Source organism: Balearica regulorum, chromosome 5, assembly GCF_011004875.1.
Source record: "Balearica regulorum gibbericeps isolate bBalReg1 chromosome 5, bBalReg1.pri, whole genome shotgun sequence".
NCBI lineage: Eukaryota > Metazoa > Chordata > Aves > Gruiformes > Gruidae > Balearica > Balearica regulorum.
The window spans coordinates 30,787,563-30,813,932 of record NC_046188.1 but is presented as its reverse complement, the minus strand read 5'-3'; the positions used below and the strand labels follow the sequence as shown (position 1 = coordinate 30,813,932).

The window sequence follows — 26,370 nt, the reverse complement described above, 5'->3', positions numbered from 1 at the left end:
TCCTGTCCTCTAGAAAACAGGATGTATCTTACCCTTTGAAGACACTGTGCCTGGTTGTTTGCATCTTAATCAAATCCTTCACAAGGTATCATTAGCTTCACCCACAATCTGCAGTTAATGACTCTACAAAATGCTTTCTGTAAGGCAAGTATTAACTGACATTTAAATATAACTTTCAAACATAAAACATAAACCATTCAAGCAAAACAGCACATTTACACCTACAGGCTAGAGTTTGTTCATTTGGATTGGGAGATGATAAATTGAAGTTTTTCTGCCTCCTATTTACAGGATGAAAAAGGAAAAACTTTCTAAGGTTTTTAATAAACCTAAAAATCTCATTTACAAGCAAGTAAAAAACCCCAAAACCAGATACATAAACTACAACTGGTCATCACGTGTAGAAAGGTAATTTTAAGTACTTTCTCAGCTTCAGGAAGGGTAACAGATACAATGCGTGTAATCACTTTCACCTCAATATCACGGTTGTTCCCCCGGGGTTCATCTGCCCGATGCAATTGCCTTGCCCTTGGCAGAGTGCTGATCATGGATCACAGTGTTCAGATACATCAAAAGAGAAGCACCATTTAAACTTTTAGCTCAGGAAGGAAAAATTATAAGCAATTTAGCTTATGTCCTGTCTGAAAGGCCAAGGAGTGGAACAGAGTGGTATTGCATTTATATAGACACATTAAGCTCCTGACCCCGAATGAACACAGCAATGCAGGCAGCAGATGAGCTCTGCGGGGTGAAGCCACAGCGTCTCACAGCAGGAGAAATATCACCCCTAACTACTGCTGCTCACATACCTGCTTATTATCTGAGCAACCTGGTACCAGGAGACCTGAAATTTCTAAGAAAATTCCCGCTGCCAAGAGGTGGTATGTTTGAGTTTGAAAAACACCGAGAACAGTCAGAAGTGGTTTCAGGTCAAAACATTCAAACAAGGACCAGAAAAGATAATAGGGGAGAACTAGGAAAAAAACCCTTGTGTTTTGTGGTAAGTAGTGAGCTAGTACTTTTCAAAGGGCTATGTGAAAACAAAGGAACCAAGAGAGCCCATGATTAAAAAAATTAAAAAAAAAAGGTAAGTTGGCCACCTTTCTCCTAAAAATGATTAAAGCATAAGGACCTGGTCAGTTATTATTTTAGTGTTATTAATATATAATGCAAATTGAGTATATAGTGCTGCCATCATGGGTAGGTCTTAAAAACTTGACAAGCTATGCCATGACTTAACATCTCCATATGTGATTTGGAGTCCTAGACAGCCTACCATACTACAGATGTTTAGAGGAGGATGCTATTGCTTGTCCAACTTTTTAATATAGATAAATGCGTGAGGCTGTCTCATTAAAAAAAAAAAAAAAAATCCATAAAGAACACACAGATACATTCAAATGTTAATTCTTCCTTTGGAGCTTTTTGTCCCTTCTGAGTAGGGCTACCTGAATGACTGACAAAGACTGAAAGAAAACAAAAATGTTCAGGCTTTTTCTAACTGATAATAATAATTAAAAAAACCAAACAAACAACAAACAACAACAAAACAACAAACTAATAGATCAGCTGACCCAAAATGGAATATTCTATATTTGGAAATTATCAGCATACAGCAAAGGAAGTAATGGTATATATTACAAAAGATGGAGGTATTATAATAATAAAAACGTCCTTTATTCAGTAGATCATTACTTGGGACATTTATCCAGCATGTGGCAGACTGGGGTTTAACCCCTGACTCTCTAAAGACAACATTAAAGCTCGTCATTCCCGTTGGCAGTGTGACACTTCCTTTTATATATTAGAATAGTCAGCAAGTCAGAGAGGGTACAGACAAGAATGATACTTTACAGTTCTTGAAAATGTAGATGCAAATCCACGCCAGAGGATGGACTCTATTCTGGGTTCTTCATACGGCAGGTGGGTGCTCAGTTGTTGGATAAAATGGGACATCCACCATACTGAGGCATATTTAGGAAAACCAATGTAATTTGTTAAAAATAACCTACTGGAGAGAGCCAGGGTCTGGGTGTCAGGCACTGCAGAGATTCATTTGACAGTCAATTTTTGAGGGGAATATAGGTCTGGACCAGGTATTGGAGAGACCCACCTGGGCAGAGGGGGGATGAGGTGGGAGATCTGCTATCGGTGATGTCTGGTGGGTGGGTGGGTGTTGTACGTGGACACCTGCTCAGCATTCCCACCGGCTGGACCTCGGGCAGAGGGACTGCAGTGGACGGGGAAAGAGCACACCTAGGTCCCAAAGCCCACTGGATTCAGGTTGCTTTTGACAGCAGCCTGCCATTACAGCAGCATTCAGATGGCAAAACATCAGTGTAAACATCAAATACAGAACTTTAGTTGGGAAACTGTTTTATTGCAGCAAGTATCATTGCATCCAAGTGGGTTTCCCATCAGCTATGGGAAAAAAACCAACAGGTCAGCACTGCAGCTTTACAGTGGGATAGCTTAGGTACCTTGAGAACAAGCTGCAAAAGAGAGTAATTTAAAATAAAATAAAATAAAATAAAATAAAATAAAATAAAATAAAATAAAATAAAATAAAATAAAATAAAATAAAATAAAATAAAATAAAATAAAATGGATTTATCAGGGGGAAAAGCCTTATTTTTTCCTTAGGTAAGAGGCTTTCTGGAAGAGACTGGTTTTACCGACTTTGCAAGGGCTGAGGGTAAATTGATTCTGCAGAGACTCCATGCTTCCTCAGGACAGAGGTTACTGATGAAGACAGGCCAGGTTGCCTCACGTTACCCCTTCCCCCCCCGCCCACAGCCGTTTGTAGGGTTTCGCTTCAGCGCGGGGGCGCCCCTCTCCTCGGCGTCCCCAGAAGCCAGGCAGTCCCGTAAAACACCAACACCGGGAGCGCCGCCCCACCGCTGCCGCGGGCCCTCACAGCTACAGCTCCCGGGGCCCCCCCTCACAGCTCCCGGGGCCCCCCCTCACAGCTCCCGGGCCCCCCCCCCCCCCCCCCCAGCTCCCGCCCGCAGAGCTTGGCGCCAGAGCGCCGCCCAGAGGCCGGCTGCCCAGCTGCAGTGGGGTGCCGGCCCTTCCAGTCAAGTACCGATCTCCATGATCGCACGTCTCCTCCCGCTGAGCCAGGGTGCCCGAGCGCCGATGCAACGGCTGGCGGGCGCGGCGGTAGGCGGAGCGGGAGGCTGGCTCCTCGCTTCCGGAAGGGCGGCGGATGTTTGGGTTTGAATTGTCTGTCAGTTAGCGCGGGCGGCTTACCGGCGGGGTGGCCGCCGGAGTGCGTTGTTGGCGGGGCTGCCTTCGGGGTGAGTAACGCCTTCAGTGGGCTGAGGCTTTGTCCTGCTGCCTCTAGCCTCGGGTTTGGCTGAGCATGTGGGTGTAGGGAGCCGAGTGCCGCCTTAGAAAGGGCGAGGAGACGCGCGTGGGGCGTTGAGTCGCCGAAGGGGCGGTTCAAGCTGCCGTGGCGGGGGAGCCCCCTGGTCTCCGTGAGGGGAGCCGAGCGGCGGAGCAACGTGCAACAGCTTCTCAGCCCGTGCTCTGGGCAGCAAGCTCCCGCCGCTTGTCTGGAGGCAGAAGACAGCGGAATAACTAATCTAAGGGGAAATCTTCCCTCTTCTGGGAGGCAGACTAGCGGGAGGCGAGCAGCGTCCCGGGGAGACTGGCCCAGTGCGGCCGCGGGAGGGAGGCGGGTCGGGGGCGCGCCTCTTGCCGCAAGCACTGCCATGGCCGCCGTGCCTTCCCATCGGGTTTCGCGGTTGAACCCCGGTCAGACTCGGATAGTTAAGCGATCACCTGAATCGTAATCAGTTGGAATTGCTCGAAGCGTGTCGGGAGTTCTCCTGCTCCCACCCGGGTGGTGGGTGCTGAGGGGTGAGTTCGCTCAGGGCATGGCATCGTGTTATAAACTGCGAGATGAGCTGGAGACCCTGTCATCCGTGAAGTCCAGCACGAACGGACCGGATCTGGGAGGGTTCCGTGAAGCCTTTGTTCCTATGCTAGAGAAAACGTATACCTGAATCCTTGCCTCTTGGAGTCGTGGTTCTTGGGTTTGGGGTTTTTTTTCCATCCTCTAATTTAAAAAAAACAAACAAACAAACAAAAAAAAAAAAACCAAAAAACAAACTTCGTTTAAAACCACCTTATGTTCTGGACCAGTAAAGAGTTATAGAACTTAGTAAAACCTAAGTACCACTCTGGGAATTTTTTTATTTTTTAGCCTATTTAGGCAAAGTACATACATTTTACTTACACTTCGGTTTTTATAAACACTGGGTGATAATGTGTTCCTGTCTTGCAAATAGACTGATAAGGAATTGCTTTGTTCCTCTGCAGAAAGCCCTGTAGCATTTATGCATGGAGTCTCAATGGTTGTTCTGGCATTTCTTTTAACTTGCAAATTTGAATTCCGGGGTTCACTTCGCTGAAAGAGTTTGAGAAAAGTGTGTGTGGGGGGGAAGGATAGCGACTTTTTTTTTCTGCTTTGCTGGAGCCAGGGAAAGGTGGGAAGGTGCTTGTTTCCAGGCGCGTATGTGCTTTCTCCACCTGGTAGGGCTTTTTACAGCACACGGAGGTGAAAATCTGGTCTTGCGTGGTCATATATAGATTGTTTTTGTTGTATTACCCTAGTAGATTGAGGGCTGTGAAACTGTCAGTACCCGTTCTTGGGCAATCCGGAGGAGAAGTGGAGTGTGTGAGCTGGGTGCTTGTCTGCTGCTCCCTCCCCACACCCATACCTGGGAGTATCTTTTGTAAGTTAGAAAGAGGGAAGTGTGTTTCTGGGAAAACTGGAACCAATTATTTCATCTGACTGTCGGTGCGGTTTGTGGTCTTCAGAGCCTCTTGATTTCATTTGGTTGTGGCATTGTTTATTTTATGCTTGTTTTCCTTTTAGATCGTTTTCTGGCAAAGGTCTTCTGTGTACAACCACTCCGGTTCCCTTTAACAAAGTACAATGGCGTAGAGCAGTTGCCTTTTGCCCGAGACTTCTGCCTACCTTTTTTTTCTTTCTCAATACAACTTCTTTCCTAAAACTCCAGTAAAATGGCAGCAGTACTTTAGTTGCAATAGTATGAATTAGCCTGAAGTTTGTTCCTGAAGCCTGTACCTGGCAGTCGTCTGTAAATACCAAAACACCGGTAGCTCCGAGTTGGTCAGGCTTCTGGTTTGGACGTTGGATTTGTTATTGGCTGCCTCCTTGCTCACTTCGGCGTGTGTGAAGGAAGTTGTCCGCCTACCTGTGAGGTCAAGCATGGATCTGCAGGCAATCGCCCATGATTCTTGTTTTGTGAAACTTACCTAATGCTTTCTTCAGCTTCCTAAGAGAAGGCAAGTCAAAGATCTGCAGATACGTTTCTCAAAGGGCTCTGCTTTGCACTAGAGAAACAATAATCATCTTAGTGCTGCGGTGAAGAAACGTTTTGGTGGGTTTTTTATTTTTTCCAAGGTGGCCTAGGATGCATGGTATGGCATGCAGTAAAAGCTGGCTCCCAGTATATCCGTGTTGATGTATCTTGGGGATCTAATTCTTAGGGGCATTGACGTTTGAAAGAAACGTGGGTTAAGTCAGTGTTTCCACATAAATTACTCTCCATGTCAGAATGTAAAACACATACTTCTAAAAGGTGTAAATTCCCCCGTATGCATGTCAATGTTTTGGATTCCTCACCATTTTTATTAATTTTTTATCTTAGATCAGGTTTTCTTTGTCTAGGCCAGGATCCTGGATTTTCTCCAAACAATGGAGAGTATCTTCATAGTTACATCACTATCTTACCTGGTGAATTTATTTCTTTCAAGTTCCTCATGTTAATACAATCTTTACTTGAGCAGGAGTCACCACCACTTCCTTGGTTGTCCTTGGATCATTGGTCTGGGAATATTTTTTCTGAACACTTACATCCTGCTTTCCAAACCCCTATCTCTCACAATAATAGCTGAATTATAATATCCCATTTTTAATTTTCTAAGTTTGGGTGGTTTTTTCACTTTAAAATGTCAAAGTTGTATGTAATGGTCATTGTGAATGCACTAGATGTATTTAACAACTCATTTCTTTTTTCATGACAGACAGCCAGAAGAACTCATTAGGATGAGTAAAAACAATAATTTTGACATTCAAAGTCCATGTAAGTAAGATTTTTATTAAATATTATGGAAATCTTTAATCTGCATATATAAACCAATTATAACTTGCTTTCTTTGGGCTGAAAGAACAGGTGGATTTTCAATAATCAAATTGTGTTGGAGCCACTTGTCTCAGGGAATGAAAAAGAAATAAATTATAAATTTCCTTGGATTTGTTTGCTGTAATTGGAATATTTAAAAATAGTCTTTTCTGCAGATGTTTTAAGAAATTAACCTTGGGAATTCAGCTGCCAAATCACACACAGCTGTGTGAGATGTATCACTCAAGACTTTCTTAGGCTGAAGCAGTACCTCTATTCTCATCACTAGTATGACTGTTCTTGATCTATTGAGAATCGAAGGGAAGATATTAAATGTCTGTGGAAGCATGTTAGTGGGCTAGGAACTGCAGAAATGGGAAAATCCTCAAGGTTTTAGTTGACTCCAATGTTGTCTCGAATTCTTGAATGTTTTAAAACTAGCATATGTTTTAAAAGCACTGGTAGCATGTGACTTGATACAGTCGGGATACCATTTGTATGCTTTTCTCAAAGGTTATCACATAGGTATACAAAGAAACAGTTAAGTTGTTTCATAGATTCTAATATGGTGATGTCTTCATGTACAATACTAAAAACAATTAAATTGCATATTTCACACTCATCTGGACATTATTGGCCATTTGGCAATTATCTTTGGGTGTTTTGGGAAGAACATTTCAATTGGGAGCACCCTTGACTTTTGAATTTAGCTTGGATGATAGCCCTCTCCTGAATCAGCAGGCAGGTGGAACCACTGAAGTATTTTCTTTTTAGGAACTAGAGAAGGAACAAATAGTACCTTCTTCTGTATTTACTATGGAATTCAACGTTGAGAGAAGGGTATCTACTGTCCTTTATCCAGTAATCTACTTCAAGATGTATGTGATTAAAAGAGGTGAAAGTACTGCTCTACAGCTGATCCATAGTAATTCCAGTACATTCACTGTGATTATAAACATGATTCTGTATTTTAGTCTGTGTTCTCTGTGGGCGGACCGATGACTGCCCTGAAAAGTATGGAGAAAAAAGGACCTATGTGGAATACAATCTCACTGTTCATTATTACTGTTTGGTAAGTATGTGGTATTGATCTTGGAGCTTGTCAGTTTTAACTGGGGGAAAGTAAATGCAACAAGTATTGAATAGTAACAAGCTGTCCAAACAGTTGTAACAGTTTTGTTGTTGTAACGCTTGAACTGTCAGCTTTAACTTGTAGCATTGAAGGCTTGTACTTGTCAGGTGCAGCAGATGACATAAATAAATCCCAACAGGCCTTTATTCAAAGCTAAATTCTGTTCATGATTCATTTAAATTAATTAGTTAATTTTCCCAACCTATCATAGCAACATAGGTACATGTTAAGAGAAAGGGAACAGATTGCACCTACATATTCACTTCTGTAGGAGAAGTGCAGTTTCAAAATTTGGAATGTGAAAATTCCACCCCTTGTGGAAAAAGTAGATAAAAGTTGTCTTTTTTTCTCATTTCACATTAGTTCTTCTTTGGCAGTGAGTTATTCCCTGAAATTACATAGGACATTGTAACACTTAATTACTAATCTGAAAAGTAGGACTGTTTTTTATGTACCCTAATGTTCATATATAGCCACAGTATCACTATTTAGTAAAAGCTTATAAATTGAACCAAGCTATGGATATAAACTACAGTTGAGTATCTTTTGTTACCACACTTGGCATTTTCCAAAATTCATACTCTTAAAGGTATATTTAAAGTACCTTTCAAACTCTTAATTGTTGCAGATCTTTAAAATAATACAAGTAATTAAAAAAATCAAGTTTTTTTTGTTTAATAAATACAGTTTGAATTTTTTCCCCAAGTTTAAAAAAAAAAACAGTCTCAAGAATATCAGGAACAATTTGGGATATGTGTGTGTGTTCTCAACCAGTTCTTTAAAGATTGTATTGATTGCAGATGGCTTAATAGGTTGGATATTGAATCCTTTAAAGATAAGGCATTGGAGGTTTTCTGAAGTTACATAAAGGCAGAATTTTTTTTCTTAAATTTTAAGCAGCTAGAATCAAATTTAGGTCTGTTTGTGATAATTCTGTCTCATGCATAAGGCCATATGAAATGATAGGAAAAAGTCCTTTCCTGATGGAGCAAAACAGCTAGAAAAGGGCATGCTTGCAACACTGAGCCTTATGATTTATGAGATATTTTACTGTCATGAGCTTCCTGCAGTCATCTTTTAGGTTTTGGTCTCTGCTTCTTTTCAAAAACAAACAAACAAAACGCCATGATTTTACTTAAATATAGTGAATATGATATAAGAAAAGAGTTCTTCTAAAAAGATGCCAGTTAGTGGTGCAGTTTCATTTTTCTTTTCATGAAATGTCTCATATTTGGAAAAAAAATATTCCTAATTGGTTTTGGTATAAAACTTCACATTTATTTGACTAAAATATTGATAAAACTATAGTTAGAAAATAGTACTGTGTTGAAATTATAAAATGAGAACTATAAAATGAGATTGTAAAGAACATAGGACGCATCAAGTTGTGAAACTAGTTATTTGAAGTTTGTGATGTAACTGCCTGCCTTAGTAACTTTAAATTATCATCAGGATCTTCTGACTTGCCTAGTTACTGGATTCTGTTTTTATTTAATTCTTCTCTAAAGTGAATTACTTTTCCTCTTAGGTTGCACTTCAGTACAGATACTTCCTACTGTGCTTCATTATCTCCACAGCACAATTGTCATTCATATTAAATAAACTAATTTTACTTCCTCTGAAGCTTTATATGCTGAAAGTAATTGTTTGACAATTATCTGAATAGTCTGTATACTTCAAAAAGGAAGGTAAAATACACCATCTTGTGCTCTACAGTATTACATAAGACTTTGATATTATGAAATATTTATTTTCATGTTACCAGTTACTATTCCCTTTTGTGTCATATCAGACAAAAATACATAGTTGTTTTGGGTCAGGTTTTTAATCATTAAAATGTTTGCACACAAGCTTTGTTAGACTAAACTTCTGTCTTGACAAACGCAGTGTAGGTAACTTTAAATCTTTAGGTAGTTGAATATTTTAAAATACTTAATTTGTTTTCATAGTTGATGTCAAGTGGCATTTGGCAGAGAGGAGAAGAAGATGAAGGTGTAGATGGATTCTTAATCACGGATATTAGAAAAGAAGTAAACAGAGCTTCAAAACTGGTAAGAATGAAGTCTTTGGTATTTACAAGGAAAAAAGTAACTTTTAAGTGCACTTAGTATCACCTGTGGGGTTTGTTTTGTTCTCTTTCTCTAATGGGCAGCGTGCTGAACCCATTCAAGCATCTGAATTTTACATTTAAAAAGTATGTTAGGTTTGTGGAAGCCATAAGAGACAACAAAATCTGCAGAAGTTTGCCAATATTTTTATTTCCTTGGTATGTTGCAGATAAATGACGAAGAGCATAATACCTCATGACATTATGCTGAGTCTCAAGCTCACATTTTATAATTTTATAGATGCAACTAAACTATAGGTACTGGTAAAATAACTTGTATTTTGGCTTATGTGTCACAAGTCAACATGCATATAAAACAATACATACTCAAAGTCTGAAATAACTATATTTCTTTATTCTTTGAAATAGAGCTAAAATTGTCACAGTTAAAATCTATTGGCCAATATTCTTTCTTACACACTTCATAATTTTTCTGTTGGTTTAATTCCTCTAATTTTACTTGGACTTTAGATGTTAATATTCTGTTATTTCTAAAACCAATTATTCCTAGAAATGTAATATCTGTAAGAAAAAGGGTGCTTCAATAGGATGTGTGGATCCCAAATGCAAACGAAGTTACCATTTTCCTTGTGGGATACAAAAGGAATGTATTTTCCAGTTCATGGAAGACTTCAGGTAAGTTCTGGGGTTTTGTTGCTTTTTCATTTTCAATTCATTATATTTATACAGCTATCTCTTGTGCCTTTGTTGAAACGGCAATGGTTTGGCTGTCTATCTTGCTTGGCAGTCAAAACACACTGTATGCCATTCCATTGTGTTTCAAAGCACAAGACTTCTAGGTTTGCTTATTAGAGATGGACTGCAGAAGAAATGGGTTTAATATCAAATGTTTAAAAAACATTTTATTTTCTTTTACTATCATCTGTCCAGCATCTTGGTTGTAGTCAAAACACTCTTGAGTTCATTTGATAACGGCTTTATTCTGCCTGTTGTGAGCCGAGTTTGTAGGTTGAGTGGATTGAAGTCTGGCAGGCACTTTAACATCTTAAATAAATTACTCCTATTAAGTCAAGCATGTATAAAAATACTGCATTTTCAGAAAGGTTTCTTCTAGAGCTGTGTTTCTTGACTGTCTTATTTATTTGAAAATGTGCTAAATTATAAAACTTATCATGCTACCTGGACTCTGCAGAATCAATGTGCAAACTCAAAATTGCTCCTTTATTATAGTAATGTTGAAATATAGGAAGAATTTGAGGTGCTGAGGACAGGAATAGTGTTATTTGGACCTAAAGAAGTTTTGAGAGAAAGGGGGTATGTGGTTTCTGTAATTTACAGATCATCAGTTGGCAACTCTTCTTCCTTACTGTTGTTCTATTGACTTGCTCTGTTAGATACATAATTTGTTTACATGTGTGTTATGGTTTAACCCTGACAGGCAAAAGAGCACCCCACAGCCGCTTGCTCACTACCCCCAGCAGGATGGGGAGAGAGAAGGGTTAAAGTCAGAAAACTCATGGGTTGAGATAAAGACAGTTTAATAGGCAAAGCAACAGCTACATGTGCAAGCAAAGCAAAACAAGAAATTAATTCACCATTTCCCATCAGCAGGCAGATGTTTAGCTATGTCCAGGAAAGCAGGGCTTCATCATGCATAGAAGTTACTTGTGAAGACAAATCCCATCATGCCAAACTTCTCTCCTTCCCCCTTCTTTCCACCATTTTTATTGCTGAGTTTGACATTATGGTATGGAATATCCCTTTGGTCAGTTGGGGTCAGTTGTCCCGGCTGTGTCCCCTCCCAACTCCTTGTGCACTCCCAGCCTACTCGCTGCTGGGGCAGTGAGAGAAACAGAAAAGGCCTTGACTCTGTGTAAGCACTGCTCAGCAATAAAAAGCCATCGTTGTATTATCAGGGCTGTTTTCAGCACAAATCCAAAACACAGCACCATACAAGCTACTATGAAGAAAATTTACTCTATCCCAGCCAAAACCAGTGTGTGTCTGCCTTTTTAGCTTGTTGCACAGCATTTATTCATGATAAACAGATATAATAGAGAATTCATTTTGCTATCTTCAAATTTTATGGGGAAGTTTCTTAAAATGTTATGATAAAGGAACCTTAAATTATTATTTTTAGATCTTACTGTTGGGAGCATAAGCCAGTCCAAAAGTTTCCAGATAAAGAATGTAGAGGAACTTCACAGTGTACAATATGCCTGGATTTGGTTGAACAGCTTCCAATGTACACTGTATTGAAAAGTCCTTGCTGTAAAAACGCTTGGTTTCATCGAGAATGCTTGCAGGTAACACAGGTTCTCCCTTTTCTGTTTGCATCCACGGAGATCACATTTCTGTTGTGTTAAAAAATTAACAGAACAGTTGCTTACAATTGTGTAAAATTGCTTAGGGTTAATATAACCAGTGCATATGGAAATACACTAGGTTTGAAGGACAATGCTATAAAATTGTATTTTGGAGACTAGTGTCTGACAAGAAGGATTTCTTTTTTTATGCTGTTAATCTCTCCCCCTACCCCCCATGTTACTGCATGTGTGATACCTCATGCCTTTAATTATTTTTAGGAACTGAAGTCCAGCCTAGGTAGTTGCCTTCTTGCAAGTCATTATGTGCAGAATCGAAATGCTAAAAAGTTGTTGATCCATCATCAGTTCTCTTTGCCTAAGTCCACAGCTGGAAACAGTTACAAGGGGGTATTTTTGTAAACTCATTCTAGATCTGGAGAGATTGATTGAAAAGGATTGTGCTTTTGTTTATGAACCTTATTCTGGTAAGTGAGCTCTTGTCCTTTAAAGAAAGAGAAAACGCTTGCCACTTGCTTCATTGTCAAGTGACATCATGATTTATGTCAGCTTTAACATCCATGTCAGGACAGTATCCATGCATTTAATGGTTATAGATATTAAAGCATTATTTAGTGGCATCCTAAGGATGGTAGTAATTCAATAATTGGTTTGGTTTTTTCTTGTGTTTCTTTTTCTTGACACAGTATCAAGCTTTGAGTGCTGGGATATTTTTCTTTAGGTGCACAGTATGTAATAACAAGGACAAATTTCAGAAAGAAATGTTGAGAATGGGCATACACATTCCAGAAAAGTAAGTTTGTAAATAATCTTCTATTAAAACTTTGATAGTGTGTTAAAACATTTTTTTATTTATTCTATAGAACTGTATCTATTAATATGTGAAACCTCAGTTCTACCTTCAATGGTAGAATTGTTTGGTTTGATATGGAGTAGCCTGTTTCCTTTTACTTATGCATAAAAATTGTCAAAGGCCAAATTAGTCATCTCAAACATAAAGCAGGAAGCTCTGAAAAGTAATTTTTAATGCCATGATTCAACCAGGGACCCATTTAAAAGATCAAAACGCTTTTTAAATACAATAATTTCACATCAACATAGAGGCTGCAGAGAAGTGTATTTTCTGTGCCCAAGTTTTTAAATTATCTGAATTTGCATCCAGACAGTATTATAATTGACTGATTACTCAGCCATACAGTTTCCATCTTCTCCCAAGGGATTGATTGCTAAGGATATGTTTAGTATAACTGCTTCTAAAACACTGAGCTGTTTTTCATAAATTTCCACCATTTGATGGGGCTTAAAATAAGACAGAAAGTTATCAGGATGATGTTACTTTATTAGAACTATTATTCTTTAATAACTATTAGTCTTTTCAGAGACTACCGTTAATTCCCTCCAGAGACAGAAGCTTAAGACTTTGGAGTGGAAGAAGAGTCAAAATACTTGATGAACTTTGCCATACTGGCCTGGAAAATTCTGAGTTAGTTTTTTTGAGACCATTTTCAGTGGTAACTTGAGTAGACTGCCAAAACAAGTATCCATGTCCGCTGTGAAAGAGAAAGCGGAATAATACGAAACAGAGCAAACATGCACTGTAGTCATGCAAAAAATAAGTACTTTGATTAAAGTAACTGTACACAAGAAGTCTGTGTATTTTATAGTATTTTTGTTCCTAGACTTTTTTCTTCTCCCTCTCAGTTGTTAGGCTGTTGCCTAGAACATTACATGACTGAAAAATCTTTATGTGGTTATTACATCTTTTCCAAAGCCAGACTAACCCATTTAAACAATCAGAAATACAGTTGTAATAACAGATCTTCTGCCTTGTTTATAGGGATGCATCTTGGGAACTTGAAGAGAATGCATATCAAGACCTACTGCAATGTTATCAACACTGTGACATTAAAAGATGTCTCTGCAAGAAAGGAAGAGATTATAATGAACCTGATAGGTATGACACTTTTGCAGGAAGGTATAACCTAGGATGGAGTAGTTCTTTGGTGGTTTTTTTATTTAAATGCTTTAACGCTTTCCAGCATCAGGTTTTAATGTCAGGACAAGGCACTATGTCCAAATAAAATTGGTTTTTTACTCCTTATAATCCTAATGTTTCAATACTATTTTTGTCTAATTTAATCAGGTTATAAAAACCAAGAAAACCAAACAAATCAATTATTAGTTATCTTGTCTTTGTTCTCATTTGATACAGAGCTGAAGTAGTATTTCTACATCCATATAACATGTAGAATAGCATGTGCCTAAACTAGTGTTGTATATCTTTCATTCAAAGCTTAATTCAACAATTTAATAATTGTTAGAGTACTTAATACTTTTACAAGAAATCAAGAACTAGACTTAGCTGAAAATTAATTAGCTGTGTAGCATCAATCTAGCTGCAAGTTATCCCACTGCATGCAAATGGCAGCTAAAATATTCCTGATGGCTTAATGAGAGGCTTGACTGATCGTGTAAAAGGTTTTATTCTGCTCTACCACTTGCTTAATTTTTAACAAGTTCATTTTCTGCATTCTTTCTTGTCTTATTTGTGTGCTTCTGAACTGTATATCTTCCGCTGGCATGAGTATACTCAAAGCTGTCAGAGCCTCTGCTTTGAAGACTTGTTTCTGTAGACATTAACTTTGCTTTGTACAGATTTGACCAACCATTGCTTGGTTTGTTCATAGTATGCGTGCACCTTGGAATTTACTTTGCCTTTAAGGGTTGTACCTCAGGCTTCCAATATTTGAACTAATACCAGTCACATTGTTCCCTTGTTTAAGCAAAATTGAAGAAATCTAGACAAAAACCTAACAGATACTTAAAACACTGTCATTAATGAAGAGTCTTACTCAGAATGCCGAAGGATAATCAGATATGCTCCTTTAAAAGAATGCTGGATACCCATAAAATATAGAGGATGTTGCTGACTAGCAACATGAGGAGAAAGTACTGGCTGCAAGCTATTGAGCAGGGGAGTGCACTAACTCATAGCCTCTTTCAATACGAGGTGCTGGAACATGGGTGGCTTGGTCTTTTTTTCTTGTTGCAGCCACTTTCTTGTGAGTGAAGAAAGTTCGTCTTGATTATATACAGTCCTACCGGATTGATAAAATTATGCTTTGTTAGTTTAGTGTCTGGATTACACTTACTGTTGAATATTCTTTGTTTTAACTAGCCTCATTCTTCTAATTCTAAATACATAAGTATTTGATTTTAGTAAATGGGAAATAAAGCGTTGTCAGTGTTGTGGTTCCCGTGGAACTCATTTGGCCTGTTCATCTATGAAGTCATGGGAGCAAAACTGGGAGTGCGTGGAATGCCGGAGTATCTTCGCAAAATCAGGTAAATCTACAAATGTGACAATGACTTCTTAAAATCATAAATTTCAATACTATTTTACAGCTAGCAAATTCACTAAATTAATATAATTTAATCATACAGGGAACTATAGCAAACAGAAAAAGCGTTCTTTGGCTGCATCTGAAAAGACAGATGGGACAACTTGTTTGCTGGAAGAGCCATCTCCAAAGTGTCCTCGGCAGTCACCTGGATCTCAACGCAATTTTCTTCTCCAGTGTGTAATTTTCTGTTTTCAAGCAGAAACTGATTATAACATAAAATAGTATTTAAACATGAGGAGATGATGGCTTATTCTGTAGGAGAAACTTCTTGCACTAAATTGCAAATTGAATAAAATTGGAGTGAAGTTTAGTGATTGAAGTTTTCTGAGTAAGCCGTGAACTCTGTAAATTTGCTATAGTTACTCACATTTGGTGGCACATAAACCAGTTTTTAGTTTGATAAAATTAGATCCTTGTAAAGGGAATCTTAACAATTGAGCGGTAACTTTGAATGTACAAATGGCAAAACTTAGAGCTAAGGTTGCTTATCAGTATTTTTTCTATGTTAAGTGTGCTAAAAATCTAGCTTACAGAGATGTTTATATGTATAATAGTTTCCTCTGTTGTAATAAAAACTTTCCAAGTCTGTAGAAAGTCATATTTCTAGTTCTTACTTATTGTGTCAGTCAGAACTTCCATTTCGTGTATGGGATGCAACCAAAAATGGATCCTAAAACCACCATATAATAAAATATTGAATTATTTTTTTAAATTGTAGTTCAGGCACTGATGGACTTAATGGAAAGGAACATACAAATGAGATTCAGTTCTGAAATAGGGGGAAATTATATAGCTGCCTTCAAATAAGTGTTTATGCGTTCTTCAATTGTATCTCTTAACATACTGTTTTGTCTTTATAGATCACCAAAGATGATGTGCCAGAACAACTTGTCACCCTGCTCACACCTAGAACACCAGCTCACACCAGCATCCAACAGAGTGACGATGTCCTTATCTCCACTGATGTCAAACAGGAACTGGTCCCTGAGGAAAAAGTATTTTCTTCTCTTTTTCTTACATTGAAGAGTAATCTAGTGCATGGCTTTATACCATATTTTCTACAGAACATGGTGGGGCTATTTGTGTGTGTGTATATATAGTCAATGGAAAAATGGAATTAGTGCACTGAAGAGCTGAAGTCGTAACTTGATAAAGGCTTCTGCTGTTTCTAAATGCTAGAGGTGGGTAAGGAGAAAAGAATTATACCTATTGAGAACCTTCAGGTTAGGTAGAGAGGGGATCAAAATCCAAACCCACGTATTTGTCCTTACTGAAGGCATGGCTAGCTGTTCTTTAGAAAAGGGGGCATAAAAAAATCCTAATTACTTTCTTCAAATTAGACATGTCCTGAATTTTCAGTGTTTTTGCATTTGTACCATAGGAATAGTTTGTGCTTATGCCCAAATCAGTGGTAAAATAACATGTTTTACTATAGAATATTCTATTTAAGGATACAAAATTCTTGGTCTTGTGAGTGCTTAATTTATTAATTCTATCTGTAATATGTGCTAAAAATTCTGACAAGGGAATTAGTTACTTCTAGTAGGTAGGGTATTCAAAATAGTTTTGATTGCAAGTTGAAAAACAGGTCTTATTTTTTTAGACTGGTGTCTTATTTTTTAAATGAGAACTGCAGCATTTCTCCCCACTCAAAATTTTTTATTATAATGACAAAGATTAAATATTAGTGAATAGTTGAATGTATTCTAACACGAAACATCTCTAACACAAACATGGTGAGCTCTTCAATTTCTTACTTGTTTCACATTGTTCAAATGTAGAATGATGGTGTGAGAATTGTTTGGCACTATATTGGGGTAATTAAGAAAATAATTATTCATTTTATGCCAAGCTAATTATTTCTACCTCCTTTTTTCTAGTTCTCAGAAGTACTTTAAAATTTGCCACTACAGAGTTAAAATTTGAAGAATCTACACTAAATATTGTACTGATATAATTTAGACAATACCTAAATGTACCAAAGTGTTTAAAGAGGTATTTTTCTTTATAGATTTTAGGATGTTTCCTGTATAACTTTTGCTAATTATGACTCATAGATTTTGTCTGAAAATACAATTTTCTTGTAGGCAATTAAGAAAGCAACGAAGAGAAGTTTCTAATATACTGAAGGAGTTAAAGCTACAAGTTAATACAAAAACTACAAGGCTTAACATCAATGCAGAAAATATCTGGAATAGTGCTTTAAAAGGATTTAGACAGCGCAAATTCAGTCCTACAAACACCATTGAAATAAAGTTCACAAACTGCAAAAATAGATCAAAGACAGATACTTTTGCTGCGTCAAAACACCATTTCTTCCAATTATTAATGCTTCACCTTCAGAATTCATCACTGTTTGAGGGCTCTTCTGCAAAGAACTTGTCCCTTGATTTTCAAGGTAATTAAATGCTTTGTACAAAAATATGTTAAGAACTACGTAACTTGAAAGGTTTTTATATCTTCAGGCACTGTGATTGTCCATTCACAGTTACAGTCCTGATGGATAGAAATTGTTTTTTGAATTTTTTTGCTTTTCAGTTCTAAATGAGAGTGGCTTGCAGATTTGTAATAACAAAAAAAAATGTTTAGTTGGAAAAGTTGATGACAACCAAGGAAAAAAAACTAGCATAGAGTTAGACTTGGAACTCTAATATATTTGTTCTCTAGAAGTTAATTTCTTTCTTCCTGACTCACTTTCTCTATTACTTATTTTCCTTTCCTCAAATTTCTAGAACATTATCTCCGATAGCATGCTCCCTAAAGACCCAAAGTTAGCTTCTTTGAGTTCTTATGCTTCAGAATTAAATGTGCATTGGGCACAAAGTGGAAGAGAAAGTTACATCTCCTTGCAAACCTTGATGGTGGCTGAAGAGTTGGAGTAAAAGAATATGGTACTCCTATGTAAAAATACCGGTGGTATTGTTTCAAATAGCAGGAGATTGCAAACCTCATTTGTTGCATCTCCTAAAGTAAGAAGTAATTGCATTATGAGATTTTTCTATTAAAAATTGAGTATCACAAATTATTTTTATGCATATATAGTAAATATCTTTTTTTCATTTGCAGCTGTAAGAGAGAATCTTTATTTTGAAGCTGGTAAAATGATTGCAGTTTCTCTGGTTCATGGTGGTCCATCTCCTGGTTTCTTTTCCAAAACACTGTTCGATTGTCTTGTCTATGGTCCAGAGAATGTGAAGCCAGCTTTGGAAGATGTTGCTGATGTTGATGTAGCACAAACAATAAAAATGGTAAATAAAAATAAACTTACTGGCAAATTCTTGTTCAAGACTTTATTTGGAGATAAAGAAGGGCTTGTTGAATATAACTTTAGTTCAAATGAAAAAGCTTATTTTTTTATATATATATACACACACACATATGCATGTAGTAAACAAATTCCTAACTTTTATCTTATACAGATAAAATACGCAAATAGTCTGTCCAGTCTACAGTCTACAATACACGACTGTTACGAATTCCTTGCTGCTGCTGGATGTTTAAGACCTATAACAGCTTTGTGTGATAAGAATATGCTGGTGAATGACATATTGACCCATCATGTAATCAAGAGAATTATTTCACCCTTAGAAAGGTTTGTTTCAAGTTTTCAAAATTTCTGTATTTTTTTTCCTCACCGAAATACTAAATAATACGTTGCTAAAACTAGCTTTCACATGTTCTTACTTATTCTCCATTTAAACCAATGAAATCTACTGTAATTTTCAGTGGATTAAGTAGCAACTGTTAACTAGTTAGTTAAACTGCATGACTGAAATTATTTCTCTACATATCCACTCTGTTTCACTTCTCCTTGGTCACATTCCTTTTTCAACCCTATGAAGAGGGCAGATTCACAGTTGTAAACTACAGCATGACAAAGATCTCTGCACTACAAAATTTCTTATGTTCATTTTTAATTCAGAATTCCTCAGATTTAGAATCTTTAAAATTTAAAGTGTTAAACATATGTTTAGAATTTAAATGAGTTTTTCAGAGTTCTAATTAGGGAGTTTGTGCCATTAGGAGAGTGATAATGTGCACAAGTGTAAGTTGGCCTACTTAGAATGTAAGCATTGCATTGGTGTTTCCATGAGGTAGTGATGACTTCAAATAGCTGGGAAAGTTGCAGCTGTTGACTATTTTTTGATTGGTCTCTGACCTTACTTCCAATTTGCATTCTTCATCTGCTCAGTAAAAAGGCAATGGATGCTAATTTTTCCAACAAGTATAGTTGGATTTATACTTAACACATCTATGGTGTTATCTTTGACAAATTTGAATCAACTGAATCTCCAAGAGCTATGAAAACCTAATTTTGAGTGTGAGGATTTTTTTTTTAACAAAGTTGAGAGTAACTAGTCTTTCAGTCAAGGCCCTCTGTGGCATATTTGACCAATCTATATCGTATGTTAAAACTAGTCAGTTAAAAAGTCAAAGGTAATAAGTAACCTGCCTGTTTATGGGAAAATGTGGGTTTGTGCATTTTTGGAGATGGGCTTAAAATGTGCAAAAGTGAGTAGAGCAAGAATTTGCTTGTCAATACCAAGGACTGAGAGTAAGTAAAGACTTAATCACTTTAGCTGTTAATGTTCTATACCATTGACTGTACACTTTCAACATGTTCTGAAATTTACTGAGTTAGCCTATTGATATCTAGGAAATGATGAGTAAGCAACTTAAATAAAATTTTAATTCTGATTTAACATGGTGGTTAAATTGTAAAGCCAGTTGTTTGAAATAGCATGTACTGCTCTTATCCAGTACACAGTAACTACTGAATTTTTTTCAACCTGCAGAGCTGATTTTTAAAACAAACAAACAAAAAGTTAAATCACAGAATCAGATTGCTGTGTAGGTTGGAAGGGACTTCCGGAAGTCATCTTGTCCACTACCCCTGCTCACACCAGGCCACCTAGAACCAGCTGCCCAGGACCATGTCTAGACAGCTTTTGAATATCTCAATGGCTGGAGACTCTACAACCTCTGCGGGCAACCTGTGCCAGTTCTCGGTCACCCTCACAGCAAAAAAGTGTTTCCTGATGTTCAGATGGAACCTCCTGTGTTTTGTTGCCTCTGGGCACCCCTGAAAAGAGCCGGGCTCTTGCTTCTTTGCACACTCCCTTCAGATACTTCTATACATTGAGATTCTACCTGAGCCTTCTCTTCTCCAGGCTGAACAGTCCCAGCTCTCTCAGCCTTTCCTCAGAGGGTTATGCTCCAGTCCCTTCATCATCCTAGTGGCCCTCTGCTGGGCTCCCTCCAGTGTGTCCGTATCTCTTGTACTGGGGAGCCCAGAACTGGACACAGGACTCCAACTGTGGCTTTACCAGTGCTGAGCAGAGAGAAAGGATCGTCTCCCTTGACTTGCTGGCACCAGGATGCTGTTATCTGCATTTGCCACAGGGAGAAACAATAGTATGTAAACATATGCAGACTGTCTTTTAAGACCCCTCATGTTGCCTAAGGGCAAGGAATTTAAATTGTTTTTAAAGGGATATTTGTAAGAAAAAAAATTCAGTATGTTCTCACATAAAAATTAAAAGTAAACCATGCTTTTTTGTATGGTCAAGTACCAGGAAATAAAGTTAACTTCTGCATATTACTGGTATTTCTTTCACCTGCCCAAAAAGCTCCATGTAAACACTTAGATAGTTAAAATGAGAATTAAATGCCTTTTTCAAGATTAAAATAAAATGGGACTACTATGTACACCTTATTGACAAGACTTCAGAGACTGCAGATTGGGAAACTTTATGATGTCTAATTTTAACAGCTTTATACAATGCAGCATACAACTAGTTACCTACTGGCTTCCTGATGCTTGCTTTTTTTTTTTTTTTTTTTTTCTTCTTTTCCCCCCCTCCTAGCTTTAGGCAAGGTTTGAAAACTCTTGGTGTGCTAGAGAAAATGCAAATGCATCCAGATGCATTCTCTAGTATCTTGTGCCACAAACCTGAAAGACTTTCAGCAGAAACTATTTGCGATCTCTTTACAATCCACTCGTCATCAGGTGTAAATAAAGTTGAAGGTGCTGATTTTTGGATAGGTTATTTGCAAGATGTGGAAAGTAAGTAATTTATTTTTTTTTTGTTTCCCATTTTCAGGGTATTTCACTGTTGGTATACATACAGGGCTTGGATTTTAGAGTTCGGTGAGGTAAATGAATGAAGGTTTTAAAGTCACTGTCAGTTCCTTCTTCCCCTTCTTACTAATTACAGTTTCTGAAATTGTAATGAGAGGGGAAAGTATCTGAAAGATTAGCACTAGAACTGTGATTTTAAAAAACAAAACACCAAAAACAACACAAAAAACCAACCTGAGTGGTACAGAAAAATCCTTTACTCCTCTTTTCAGCTTTGCTGTAAACTTATTAGCTAGTGTGTGTGTCAAAGATAGAAAACAGTGGTTTCTTCTTGCAGAAGAGGTTTTTTCTGTTCAGTTAAGATTTTTCAGAACTAACCCAACTGGGTTTTTCGTGCTAAAATTTTTCTTATTTGGCCATGTAATCGCATATTCATTGAGCATATTGATCTAGGGTTTCCTGATTTCAGCGTTTCTTTCCTCTTAACACGAGGGATGACAGTTTACGGGTAATAGGCGATAAAGATACAACCTAATCCTATTTTTTTTTTTTTTAGGTGGTGAGTCTGTAGTGACATTGGAGGATATTCTGCTTTTCGTAACAGGCTCTTTTTCTATACCGCCTATTGGTTTTGATCCTGAACCAACTGTTAAATTTCTGCATATAAGGTATCCTGTTGGAAACAGGCTCCTTAATTGCTTAGAGCTCCCTATAACGAAGACATACGAGCAGTTTAAAAATAAAATGGAGTTCACCATCAGAAACACACTAAGAGTTGAAAGAGAATAAACATTTTTGCTACTAAAGTGGATGTCGGAAACTTCAATTTTCTACAGGAACGTCTGCTTGCAAGTCGCTACTGTATTTTTGGACAGCATGCTCCTGGCCTTTTCCCACTTCTCCCCCAAAGATATGCTAAAAGTAGTAATCTTGTAAGATGGAAAACAATTTTCAAATCAAAATATACTTCATCTTTTGAATCATCTTCCTGTTTGAAGTTGGCTTTAAGAGTCAGCAATCTCTTGCAGAAGTACTTTGAATGTCTACTTGTGCTGTAGACGGGTATGAAATGTTACCTAACTCTCTAACATTCTAGCTATTTCCCACAGGTAAGTATGTTGATTGTATTACACACTTCAGTAACTTATTTATCAAAGTCAAATCAGGTACATTTTGAAGATAACTGCTGTAGAGCTTTGTCTCAAGTAAAACTGTGTTGCAGTTCTTCAGTTGTTCCATGTATGTTTTTTCAGTAATTGTTTTCATATTGATGATTCCATTTATGTTTTGATGATTCATACAAACCTATGAAAGTTAAGAAATTTGGAGTTTTAAGGTCATTGTGGTTAGTGCATTAAAATATAATTAAGGTCTGGAGAAAACCTAGGCAATAGAATAAGGCACAAGAACAAAATCTGGTCAAACTTGAGTTTCTGTTAAAATCTTTGACATTTGCACATGTTTCTGCATTCTACTGTTATACATTAGTTTTTAGTTATACGTACAGCCCAAATAGTAAAAACTAGAAGTAAATCTTAAATATACAACAATAAGTGGTCTTTCAAAATGAAATATAAGGATTAGACTTAATGTTGTTGAGTATGGAAGTATAAGAATCTGTTGCTCATTAGAACATGTTCCTTTGTTTCCCATGGAAGTCAGTATTTTCCTAGGAATATGCACTAAAACTGTTTGTTAAACTAAAGGCAGTTTACCATCAAGCTTGTCAGTGTCTGGCGCTTCTCTAGCTTTTAGTCCAAACTCTTCCTGTTCAGTTGTAGGTGCATTCTGACCAACATCAACTGTATAAAATATATTTCAATTCTGCAGTATTTGTACAAATACCATGAAGCCATAAAAGATAAGTAGTGATATTCCTATATGGTAATACTTTAATGTTACTGATACTAAAACTATGAAACTAAAAGGATGTTTAAGTACATTTTTTTATAAATGTATGCAGGTCTCTTTTGAAATTACTATTTCACCCCTCATCAGTTTAACCACCTATACCATGTCCCAAACATAGGTTGTGCTATACACGTATGTAGATATCTGTATATATCCATATATATCCACATTCTTCAAAATACTGAAAAGTAATCATACACTTTTTTTGTTAACATAGCTTGTTTTTAATTGAAAATACAAGCAGGATTCCTTTTGGAATGCCTTGGCAAGAAAGAAAGTACATCCACAGTAAATTATAAATGGATAGGTGCTTCTAAAAAAAAAAACCACAAACTAATCTGGTTTCAGGTTCTGGTTTGTGGTTCATTGCACATACAATTAACAAATTGTATTACTAAATACTAATTACACAGCAGTATATTGCAACTCAAGAACTGTGGAAGTGGCAGTCAAGACTCAATAAATTTGAGACCGTGCTATAAAGGGTTGGACAAAGAGGAGATGGGTATTTAAGTTACACTTAACATTTAACAATAGGCAGGTATTTTGAAATCTTTCTTAAACTACTACAACTTCTCTTTCTTTCTTGATCTTGGGAGGGCTGTTAATTTTTTTTTTACACAGACTTATTTCTATCACTGGGTAACAAAAGTGTGCATGCCACTTTTTAAATTTTTTTTTATTTCAAAGTCTCTAAGTAAATTATCGCAAGGCTTAAATCAGGCATTTCTCACTACTTTCAAATAGCTAAAACAATCTAATCTCATCAAAGCAGTGGTTTTCTGGTTCTGAGCCAAAAGCATGTTAAAGTCACCTTCAAAATAAATGTGTGAGCTCTGGGAGAACGTCATTTGGCTTGTTTATATGCCAAGCATTTTCTCATTCTCTTCTGTTTTTTTTTGTTTCTCCAATAATATTCCATGTTTGTTTTCTTTGCGTAATTTTTGAATGTCATACTGCCAATAACTTTATATTCTTACCCTTCAGAATGGTCTGTTACCATTAAAAGGAAGGTGGTTTGTTGCAAATTTATTTGCATAATATGGATTCATGTTGTAAGTTCATCTTTTTAAAATATAGCAATGAGTCTCCTGCAGATAGAGTATTATACTTTGAAAATGAGTGGTGTACCCAGTGCAGTATTCCTTCTTCTTGCCTAGAGATAAATGTCTTCTGTAATATTATGTTATTTTTCTGTATGGGAAGTACAGAACTTATAGAAGTAGCAAGGAGAGTGTGGATAATTTTAAAGGACAATTCTTGGGCTTCTGGTTTCTGCAGTGGCGAGGGAAATGGTTTAGAACTTGGAACTAAATAAACTGCATCTTAAAACCTTCAATGGAGAAAGAAGAAATAAGGTAATGTGAATATAAGGCTTCAGAAAGTATTTCGGATAAAAATAGGGTTCACACCTTTTATGGCTTATTAGTTTTGAATCCAGCAGTTGATAGGTTTTATATAAAGGTAGAACTAACTTATTTAGCTGTAAGAGAAATCTTACGTTAACTTTAAAACTCTCTGCTATACAATGCTATATCAAAACATTGAATTTGTAAAATCTTCTAGTTTCTAATATTGCTCAAAAAGCTTTTTCTTACACAGAGCTTGTTCCCATTTTCTAATACTGATGCGTACACATTCAGGACAAGTTGTCTTTCCTTTGTCGGTTTGATCAGCTCTATCTAGACATTCTCATATAACCCTTGATATATTCAAGTTGTATTCCTAAATGCTACTATGGAGAGGAACTTCATTTCTTCTGCTCATTTTCAGCATTTCTGTATATAGACCAATCTTAAATTTACTCTAAGTGTTCATTAAAATTCCATTGAATAAGCTGACTTCCAATCCATCAAAACACAGAAAGGTCTCTTTTGTCTGGAAACCCTAAGAGCAATTTCTGTAGCTGTAATGACCATCAGGTTTTTAATTGCTATAGCGGGTCACTGAAGTGCAATATTATCAGGAAGTTTTCATTTTAAATAAACTTTAACCTGAGGCACATCTGGAAATTAGGGAAGTTGCTTACTTTCAGTATTTCTGTAACATAAGGAGAATAATTGCATATACATTAGCTGGTGTGTATTAAATTTATTTTTATAGAAGTTACATCTTTTGTTAGATTTGTCAGGGCCACAAGAGAACTATTGCAGTCCTCTTTGACTGTGTTTGGCCAAAGAACTTCACCCTGCAGTTTCTACATCAAACCCTAAACTTCCATTGGAATTAGCAGATCAAATAAGCTATTTATTTTCTAGAGTGATAATTTTCTAGTAAACAATAATAGATTAGTGTTAGTGGTTTTAGTATGGTCTCCTTAATAAAGCACATATAATTAAAAAAAAATAAAACCCTCAAGTATTTTACATCTATGTTTGAAAAAATAAGACATAAGAAATTTCTGTGACTTGCTTTCACCCAGGCAAAGGATGGTTACTAGAAAAAGCTGTTAGCATTTTGTATTGGTTTATGAGAAGAAATTGGTATCAGTTTATACTTAAGGTCTAAATCATCATGTGCTGCAACTTTGACTTTTTTCATTAAGATGTTCAGTCTTGAGCTTGGAAGACTTGAGGATTTTGAGATTTTTTTTATATTTAAAATGTAGAGCAGAGTTTTAGTCACTAATTCACACTTACATTCTGCATGTGCATTTTGAAAATACTATCGAACAATTCTTATTCAAATAGAAGGAAATGCAACTCTGGAGGCTACAAAATATGCTTTTAAAGTTTATCTTGATTCTGTATTATATGGTAAAGCATTTTAAAGCTCAAGCTTTACTGTTTGGTTTTTTTTTTACTTCAGGATGGGAATTGCTAGTTGGATAAAATAAAAATTAAAACGCAAAAGCTTTTGAAATATCAAATCATATGTATACAGAAAATCATCATCAAAATGTTAATGTTTGTAAAAAAAACCCAATGCAACTGTCTGATTTTGTATTGCATAAACAATGATGTTCTTAAATGTATGGTAATTAGAATAATATGCAAGAAAATATAAATTTGTAAATACTTTTAGATCTAACTTGAACTGCAGGATCAGTGCCTGAAATGGTGCATCTTCAAGCAACATTGTACTTGACAGGTGTAGCATCAGTGTTGAAATAATCGATAATTGTGGGAAATAACTGTCATGTATATGTTCAAAGTGCAATAAAGGGTTAAATTTCTGTTGGAATACATATGTAACTTTCTCCAGTGGTGTTAGTTTTGTGATTTAATGGGGTTTAGCTCTATTAGTGTTAGCACTGATTTCTGTAGTTCCATTTGTCTACCTATATGCACC

General features: G+C 36.7%; 1 protein-coding gene across 1 annotated transcript; it reads left to right on the top strand.

Moving 5' to 3' along the window:
• Window positions 1-3,195: 3,195 nt before the first annotated feature.
• Window positions 3,196-26,266, top strand: G2E3 (G2/M-phase specific E3 ubiquitin protein ligase). The gene is made up of 16 exons (XM_075754070.1): window positions 3,196-3,299; window positions 6,061-6,119; window positions 7,133-7,230; window positions 9,240-9,341; window positions 9,909-10,033; window positions 11,499-11,664; window positions 12,369-12,475; window positions 13,520-13,636; window positions 14,903-15,027; window positions 15,127-15,259; window positions 15,947-16,081; window positions 17,174-17,484; window positions 18,153-18,334; window positions 18,506-18,678; window positions 20,954-21,153; window positions 21,725-26,266. Exons 2-16 carry the CDS (start codon window positions 6,083-6,085, stop codon window positions 21,955-21,957), a joined length of 2,244 nt encoding a protein of 747 aa, XP_075610185.1. The 5' UTR covers window positions 3,196-3,299; window positions 6,061-6,082; the 3' UTR covers window positions 21,958-26,266.
• Window positions 26,267-26,370: the final 104 nt, after the last annotated feature.

Excerpts from the sequence above, each read along its gene's own strand:
- G2E3 (XM_075754070.1), top strand. The coding sequence starts at position 6,083 with ATGAGTAAAAACAATAATTTTGACATTCAAAGTCCAT. Across the intron at positions 12,476-13,519 it reads GGCATACACATTCCAGAAAA|GGATGCATCTTGGGAACTTG; the intron begins GTAAGTTTGTAA and ends CCTTGTTTATAG. Across the intron at positions 15,260-15,946 it reads CAACGCAATTTTCTTCTCCA|ATCACCAAAGATGATGTGCC; the intron begins GTGTGTAATTTT and ends TTGTCTTTATAG.